At 32.7% G+C, this 9,030-nt stretch overlaps 1 protein-coding gene across 13 annotated transcripts in view; it reads left to right on the plus strand.

Moving 5' to 3' along the window:
• Positions 1-9,030, plus strand: part of LOC112464315 (histone-lysine N-methyltransferase 2C-like) — a 36,437-nt gene that overhangs the window by 11,629 nt on the left and 15,778 nt on the right. For 8 of the 13 annotated variants that reach the window (XR_003041902.1, XM_025031242.1, XM_025031241.1 and 5 more), the window contains 10 exons: positions 83-766; positions 3,212-3,347; positions 3,429-3,532; positions 3,769-4,426; positions 4,698-4,877; positions 5,102-5,311; positions 5,466-5,750; positions 5,922-6,398; positions 6,610-6,797; positions 8,118-8,261. Coding sequence is in view for 12 of the 13 variants with exons in the window: in XM_025031242.1 (XP_024887010.1) it covers positions 83-766; positions 3,212-3,347; positions 3,429-3,532; positions 3,769-4,426; positions 4,698-4,877; positions 5,102-5,311; positions 5,466-5,750; positions 5,922-6,398; positions 6,610-6,797; positions 8,118-8,261 (3,066 nt within the window). In the remaining variant the exon portion in view is untranslated. The remainder of the gene's footprint in view (positions 1-82; positions 767-3,211; positions 3,348-3,428; positions 3,533-3,768; positions 4,427-4,697; positions 4,878-5,101; positions 5,312-5,465; positions 5,751-5,921; positions 6,399-6,609; positions 6,798-8,117; positions 8,262-9,030) is intronic. The other 5 variants (XM_025031249.1, XM_025031251.1, XM_025031248.1 and 2 more) reach the window with 4 other exon arrangements.

The raw sequence follows: 9,030 nt of genomic DNA on the forward strand, positions 1-9,030 counted from the left end.
TATATAAGATTGCTTTATGCGAGATATCCTCATGTGTATATCACATCGTGTGACTGCGAACCGCCCGGTGTTGATCCGACAGCTCTCCAAGGAGACACCACCACCAAGCACCACCAACACTATCATCACTACCAATATAACCACCACCAATACCACCACCATCAATATCAACACCACTACTACTACTACTACCGCCATGACTACCATCATCACCAAACCTGCCGCTATGACGGCTCAGCAGCAGCAACAGCAACAGCAGGGAGTGGGTCTGAGGCCCATTGAGAAGCAATCAGGAATGTTGATGACCACTGGAATGACATCAACTGGCAACAATCAACATCAGGAGGTGTGTGGGGTGCAGGGAACCCCGCTCAGCCCCTCCCTCTCCCCTGAGGCTCCTAGAAACCTACAGTCGTCCACCTTGCAATCTTGCACAACACCGGCTTCTTCGTCCTCTTTGTCTTCTTCTACGTCTTCTTCCTCTTCTTTTTCTCATTGCAATAATTCGGGTGAAGGGCAGCAACCCCTCCAGCAACGTCCACCTCCGATTGTCATTAACAGCGGCGGGAGTAATAGCATAGATCAGCATCAGATCCGAGTGCTCACTCCGTCCGAGATCATGCGCACCCTTCCGTCCCTCAGCCAGGAGCACTACGACCCCCCACCTCCGCCAACACCACCCACTGCAATTGTTCACACTGTGCCTCCCGTACAGAACCATCACCACCACCACCACCATCACCACCACCACCCGAATAACATCATGGTGAGAGCCTCCGTAGTGTTTTCTTGCCTTTCTCTTTGCATCTGATCAAGACTTAGTGTTCCCCCTGTATACATGTATATGTATTTTATTTAAAATATTGTAAACGAAGATTTTACTCCTTAAATGCGTGTTTCATGCTTTATGAAATATTATAGGGCTGTGGTTCATATTAAAATCACATTGTTACTTTTGTTTAGCATCATTGTCAATATATTTTCCCTATAAAGAGTTAAATTTATTTACATATCTATTTAATTTTGAAATTAAATTTTTAATAATTATGCATTTTGTTATTTTTATTCTTTTATATACTTGAATTTATTTAAATTATATTTATTTAAATATGAAATATTTTTTTAAATACAGAATGCTGAACATTTTTGTCAAATTGCTGTTATAATAGATAGTATATACTTAAATATATTTCTTTTATAATTCAAAAATATTCCAATAGCATGTTTAAGAATAGTAGCATAATTTTTTAACGAATCCTGTTATTTTTATCCTTATCGATCCTAATTCATGAATCATTATTCATTTCTTATCCTTTGAATCCATTGACATTGCTTATGATTTTGTATTGTTGTTGTGGATGATTGATAAATTAGTATATTATAGTATACTGCTCTGTAACGGTTATGCAGTAGCTTAGTACTAATTTTATTACTTTACATTTTTTTCAGATTTTTCCCTCTTTCAATAATTAAATAATTAATACGAATATAATTATAATTTCATAAAATTAAGATTTCTTTTTTTTTATCTGTTTTAAAGCTGAATTATACTATGAAAGATACAACAAACAAGTAGATATAGCAAGTCAATTATAACTCGAAGAAACAATGAAATAGGAGTAGGTAATATGAAAATTTATTAAACAAATACAGGAATTTTTTTTTTTTTTTTTTTTATAGAAGGAACGAGCTCTTGTAGATTCTTAGGTTTTTTTAGAACTACTGTAGATGATGTATTTTTAAATATACCTATTGTCATGTTTAGACACATTAATTCCGAGAGGGTATTTTAGATTTACCGCATCTTCTAATGGTAAATTTTTTAGGTTACTTAGAGATTAAAATTTTAATATTAAAATATCAAAATTATAAAAGTTTTTAAATAGAAAAAGTTGTTATTTAAAAGTAATTAATTTGTTATGCATACTGACAGTATAAATATTATCGAATAATGATGTTAGAATGCGAAGTGCATCAAATTGTCAAAATTGAGGCCAGTCATTGCTGAATGATATCTTTTATGTCATTCTAATAAATATCGATCTCAATAAATTATATTTATATCTAATTGTAAGCGTGTCTTTACTATTGTACGATGTACCATACATTTGAATATGCAAACTTTAAATATTTTCCATTTAAAAATTGTTATTCTAAAATAAAAACTTATTGAACTATTACAGCTCATTATGGATTATGGATTAAAATTTTCATTTTTTTAATGACCTTAGAAATTTAGTATCAGCAAATAGTGTGTTAGATCTGGTATATCCTATATGTATACATAATATACATTTTATTATAATTGTATTTTGTTATGTAAAATTACTGGAATTCAAATTTTAATATGCATGAATGTGGAATCGTCGCATTATTCTTCGACGAGATTGTGATGTTTTTGGTGTTTTGTGTTTTTGACTGTGATTAAAGTTTTCTTCAAGTGAACTAAGTAATACGCGCGCGTATATGTATAAATGTACTAATATTATAAATTAATCTCTTTAAATTAATATATGGTGGCTGGTTATAATTATTTCCAGTGTGTTTGCACATATATGAGATTTACAGAATCTTGCTAATCATTATTAATTTAGTTGTATTATTGTTGTTACTTTTAAAAAGATGTTTATACAAGGTATGGCCAAAAGTTTGAAATTATATTTATTTTTTATATCGTAAAACTAACGCAGATATACGAAAGTTAATATTTTGTTCTTAGTTTTCCTTGAATATTCTTTTCAAATTTTTGGCCGATATTACGTATATGAATACTTTTTATTGGCTGATTGTAACTAGTGCTTTATATTTAACTGTGCTTTATAAGAAAAAGGTCATTACATTTTAGAATTGATTTCTTGATAACAATTTATATCGCATATGAATGTAATTGTAAAAATATTTTTATAAATTTTGGGTATATATTTATTAAATTTTTTGTTAGATTTACGAATAAGATTAATACTTACTAACAAAATAATTATAAGTTTGATAATACACAAATATTACAATATAGTCAAATATAATAAAAATTTTATAAAAATAATAAAATTAATTTTAATAGTAAATCTAATTTTTTGTATTGTAATTGTTCACTGATACAACTACCAGTAAATGTAACTAATAAAACAAATTTTAAAAAAGAATTACATTAAATGTAATGACCTTTTTTAAAGAATAGCTTAAAAATTTATATATTACTGGTCTTCAACAGGAACAAGACAGACTATCAAACAGAGATCGATCTACCAGAGAAGCTGAGCAGGAAAGACAATGGAAACAACTGCAAGCCTTGCGTCAACAACAAGCACAATTACAGCAGCAGGTCATCCATGAGCAACGCGTACATGGTACATTTATTAAATTAAATTCTACTATAGCAATTTGGAGCATTATTCTGTAATAATAATATATTTCTTTTCTGTTAAAAGCAATTGCCAGAGTACATAGACAAATGAACGAAGAAAATGTACCACAATTAATTAGTGATACTGCACCCGCATTAACGGCACAGTTACAAGTTTCCACGGCGCAAGTAAGTCTATTTAATTTAATCTTTTTATATTGAGGATATATATATATATATATATATATATATATATAAAATATTTGAATAAAATTATTTGTCGCGTATGTTACATACAAATTATGCGAAATTTAAATTGTCCATATATTCACAAATTGCTTTAAAAAATCGAAAAATATAAAATAATATACAAAATAAAATGATGTAACCTCAGTCTCTAAATCAATTTAAAAATTTTTTTGCAGGATACAAGTCAATTGACTTCCTTAGCTTCTCCTTCCCGAAGTACCTTCGCTACGCCTTCACTTAAGACTCCTCGTAGTCTCACACCTCAGTCACCCCATCATCAAACTATGGTACGTCTGCCTACGCAAGTTCCTTGCCGGCCGATACGTCCGGGTTTTCCTCAACCACCGTCTCCCTTCTCACCGCAGGCACCCCAGTCACCTCATGATTTTCCACAGTCCCCTGCCTCTTCTCAACCTTCTCAGGAGTCACATTTCCAGCGCTTCGAAGGCAATGTTTCAACTCCTGCATCCCCCTATTCGTCACCCCAGACACCAGGTACACCCCGTACCCCCGTGTTTAATCCTCCGCGACCCCCTGTTTATGCTCCTCCTCCTCCTCTTCCTCCTCCTCCTCCTCCTCCGCCTCCCCCTTCTCCTGCTCCTCCTGCAACATCGCGAACTCCTGATCCTTACAGCCAGCCACCTGTCACTCCTACATCCATCCCTGCCGCATCTGGCTATCCATCGCCCAGAGGTTCTGAGACTCCTCGAACACCTCAGGAACAAGAGGTAGCCTTTGGACAGCAACCGGAAGTTAATAGACAGTTGAGGGACTTACTGCAAAGACAACAGTTTAGTAAGAAGATTGAAGGAGCCGGGGCCAACTGGGTTCAAGGTACATTTTATTCTATACATTTTATTCTATAATTTTATATTAGTATTAGAATAATTAGAATAAACTCGCAATTTATCAATGTTGCTATAACAATAGATGTTGGCAAATCGATGTAAGCTAATGAATATAATAAATATGAATTTAATTATTGTAACTATATTAATTACTAATAATTATAATAAATATGAGTCACATATTCTCTGAAACTTAATTAAACTAAAATTTAATTAAAATCACATTTTCGAACTTTTCAATTACATTCACAACTCAGATGGACAAAATAATACGGAGAACAACCAGCAACAGTTTGAAGCGGGTCATGTGCAACTTCAGCAACATTCTCAAGTACAAAACAACTCTAGTGAAGGTACTTTTAGACATCCACTTCCGCCAGGCATCATTAGGCCCAGAATACCCACTCAACCAAACGTCTTAATAAGAAATTCCATTGGTATGCACGCAATATTTTTGTTAATTTTTAATATATAAATATTAATTTATACTTCTATTTTATAACAAATATTTTTTGCTGTACAATATTTATTTCTATACATATAACATTTATATAACATTTAAATATTCTCATAAAATCAGTTTATTATATTGTCACTTTTATTTTTAATGTGAAATCTTTGATTTTTACGTGAAGTTTCTACATGTAATGTATGAATTCAGGAATAAACTCGCGACATCCTGTAGCTGGAAATATTCAGAATCCGATTGACCATCGTACCAGGACACTACTCCAGAATAGGCCCCAAGTAGCTACCAATATAGCTGCTCAGCAGCATTTCCAGGCAACTCAAAGCCTTCAAACACGATTGCCAGCAGTAAGAAATGCCATTTCTGAATCTTATGACATTTTGCAACAACAGAGATTTACAGGTAAATTAAAAAAATCTTCAGAAACATTCATCAAAGATGTTTTTTAGCATTTTACATAAATTGTAATCTGAAATGTGAGACGAGTTTGATATTACACAAATATGAAAGTCTATAGATGAAAGATTTAAAAAAAATGAGAAAAATCTTTGTTTAGACGTGAATCAGGCACAGAATCAACGCATCGCGCGAACGGGACAGGACAATTTAAACCAAGGTATTCGCGTGTTGAGCACAGCTCCAGGGATGGTCCGAGCACCACTCATCCCCACGACGATGAGTGAGACCGCGGGAGTGGCTACTTCAGAAGCATCCGAGATCCCCGACAATGTGACAGCTGAATTGGAAAAGCTGGAACAGGAAGGAGCCGGGCCGATAGTCGAAGTTGAGGGGGTCAGTGCAATATTGGGAGATCTAGCAGATGATGATGACGAACTGCTCGGTAAGTGTGTATATGTGTGTTGCACAAGAAAGAATATGAAGAATTGAATTTAAAAAATATAATTAAACGGAAAATCAGTCTATATAAATTAATCTTAAAAAAAAGACTTAAAAGTGAATTTGTTTATATAGATTAACAAAATTTAAAACTAAAAATTTGTCATTCTTGAAGCTGAAATGGGAGCGGACTTCAACATTCTGGAATATGCGGATCCTGAACTGGACACGATCGCGGGTGGGAAGAAGACCATTTTTGATCTGGAACTCGAGCAAGTCGAAGTTGATTCCAAAGACGATAAGCAAAAAAAGGAAACCAGGGACGAAGATCAGAAGCCAGAATTGACTAGTTCATCTTCTGAAATTGCTGATTCCTGCTCAACGAGCACGAGTTTGACAGAAAATTCTAACGTGCCGACAATGACATCGCCGCAAGCGACATCGCAGGCAATGCAGGCGCAAGTAGTGCAACAGCAGATGCATCAGCAAGTGCAACAGGCGGCAGCGATGGGCCGACCGATACCACCAGGAACAAGGTTGCTTTCACCGGATGGAGCGGTTGGTGTGGTGACTTCCACAAATACGGTAACTGTGAGTTATCCACCGAGTTTTCCTGGACATCCGCAGAGACTTTCGCAGGCGCATATGCAAGGTAAATTTAAAAAAAAATTGTAACAATATTATTTGTTTATTTTGGAGTTAAAATATTAGATTTTTTTGCGTAAAAAGTTATATTTTACAAAAATCTCGAATTAGTTACAATATTTCTATCTTCGGTCTAATATTTATATTATATTGTGTTTTGTGTATGTAAGTCTTTAAATTTTGACATTTAATATGTATAATATATATTTTTATTATAGTCTCGCAACAACAACGGCTAGGCATGCGAGTTGCGGCGGGGGTGCCAAATATGCCGGGCAGAGTAGTTGCTGTAAATCATATAATTAGTCCCCGGATGCCGTTGGCTCCGCCGCCGCCACCGCCACCGCCGCCACCACCACCACCCCCTTATCCGGGACCACCACCGCCATATCCCGGACCGATACAAGTAAGTGTCGATGTTTATATTTAATCTGAAAATTTATACATCGTTTGATATTTAATTTTTTCATGTAATTGCGAGAGAATCAAGTTAGTAGATTTATAAAGTAAAGAGACTGAAAAGATAAAATTAAATATACAAGATAATGCTCTTGTTAAAAAGATTTTTGATAATAATCCATATAACAGATAATTTAGGTCATAAAATTAAATGCTATACTCTGTGTTCGTGTGTATGTGTGTGCGTATGCGTGTGTGTATGCGTGTGCGTGTGTGTGTATAGAAAAAATAAAGATTTTTATAGGAAATTTGCAAAAATTTGTAAATAAAAGAAACAAAACATTGGTCATTTTAATAACGCGTTATTATGCCAATACTTTACTAAAAAAATTATTGATAATAATTAATTACATCATATGGTTTGTTAGCATTTTATGATATATAATTAATAAAACATCTCATGATTGCATGTATAATATATGTGTCAGTCAGTTTCGTACACATCTGCTGAATTTATTTCAAAAATATTTTGCGCGGCTATGCAGTATTAAATAGAAGTAATTTTACATAATTTGCTAAGCTGCAATTTTAAGATAACAAATATTTTTAGAAATATATGTTAATATTTTTTGTAATCTTATTTTACAAAGCATATTTACATGAAAGTTACTTCTGAATGTGGGAGTGTTTTATAAAATAATTTTAATAATTGCAGTAATTAATTATGAGGAAATTATTTAGTAAAAAATAGAAAGAAGCTTAAATACATTACTAAATTAATATATATTGATTGAATTATACTCAAACAATAACAAATTTAAAATAAAATCTTGCTTTATTTAGAATAATTTGATGAAACGAAACTAAGACTTGAAAAATTTGCTGTGATTGTAGGCGTAGCTAAATAATAGATTTAACACTTTCTATGCCAAAAACATTTTCTGTGTGCGTGTATTGTGTGTGTTGAGACGTTACAATTACTAATATATATTAATAATAACAATTGAAGAAACATCTGCAATACTTAGAACCTATCGATTTAAAGTTTTATAAATTATTGTTTTTGAGATGAACATTCTTAAAATCATGATAAAAGAATTTTTTCTTATTTTATAAATTTATTTATTTTGATAAAAATTTGTTTTATATTATTTTTGTCATATATTAATTATATTAATACAAATAAAAAATAAAGATAAATAAGATCAAAATAAATGTGGAAAATGTTTAAATGGCAATGGGAAGGTGTGGTAAGAAAACTGACTGGTGTTTTTGGCCTGGGTGTGCAAGTTTGCAATATGCATTTGGTGTTGGTGCATGTGTCTAGATGGGACTATGTCCGGGTGGTGGTGGTGGTGGGCGAGGTATGACACGGCCCTCAGTTCATATGACGGGGCACCAGGTACCGGTGGCGGGTCCACCAATGGGACCCGTGGTGCTGCACCCTCACCGGAGACCTTTGCTTCTGCAGGTAAGCGAGATTCGGGGCATTTTACAATACAACGACGTTAATACAAGAACAAATAAATTCTCATTTTATATGTAATTTCCGCAGAATTTTTTTACGTATTTTAGAGTATAATTAAAAAATAAACAGTTATCTATTATACGATATGGTATGTTCTAAATAGAATAATAAATTAACTAATATAGACAAAACATTTGTTTATTTGTAATTAATTAATTTATTTATTATAGAATATAATATATATTAATAAAGATAAATATTGAAAGCTCAAATAAACCATAAAGTTATCTGAGAAAAACTTACTTATGTCTTATTATAAAAGTAAAGAAAAAGTCACTAACATTTGCATCTTTTTGCACCCCTTTTTTATATGCATTTTTAAACGTTTGCATCCATATTGCACGAAATTAATTTTATTAATTTTGACAAAATCCTGTATTTTACTAAATTTTGCTTAATTAATTCTTCATTAAAGCAATGTGATCTAGAATATCGCTTTTTTATGATCAACGCATCAATGTTGAAATTGTTTTGCATGTATATTTGTGTATATTATCAATTTAGACTACAAATTTTTCTTTTTTTGTTTTTTATATATTTATAACAGAGATAGAAAAAAGGAAGATTATTAATGGAGATATATAAATATAGATTAATTTGCAATACATTTTATCTACATATTTTATCTACGTTTATTTTTTCTTGCATACGCACACGCGCGCGCGCACACACACACACACACACACACACACACACACACACACACACACAC

Source organism: Temnothorax curvispinosus, unplaced genomic scaffold (genome assembly GCF_003070985.1).
Source record: "Temnothorax curvispinosus isolate PA1 unplaced genomic scaffold, ASM307098v1 QBEX01014079.1, whole genome shotgun sequence".
In the NCBI taxonomy this organism is placed as follows: domain Eukaryota; kingdom Metazoa; phylum Arthropoda; class Insecta; order Hymenoptera; family Formicidae; genus Temnothorax; species Temnothorax curvispinosus.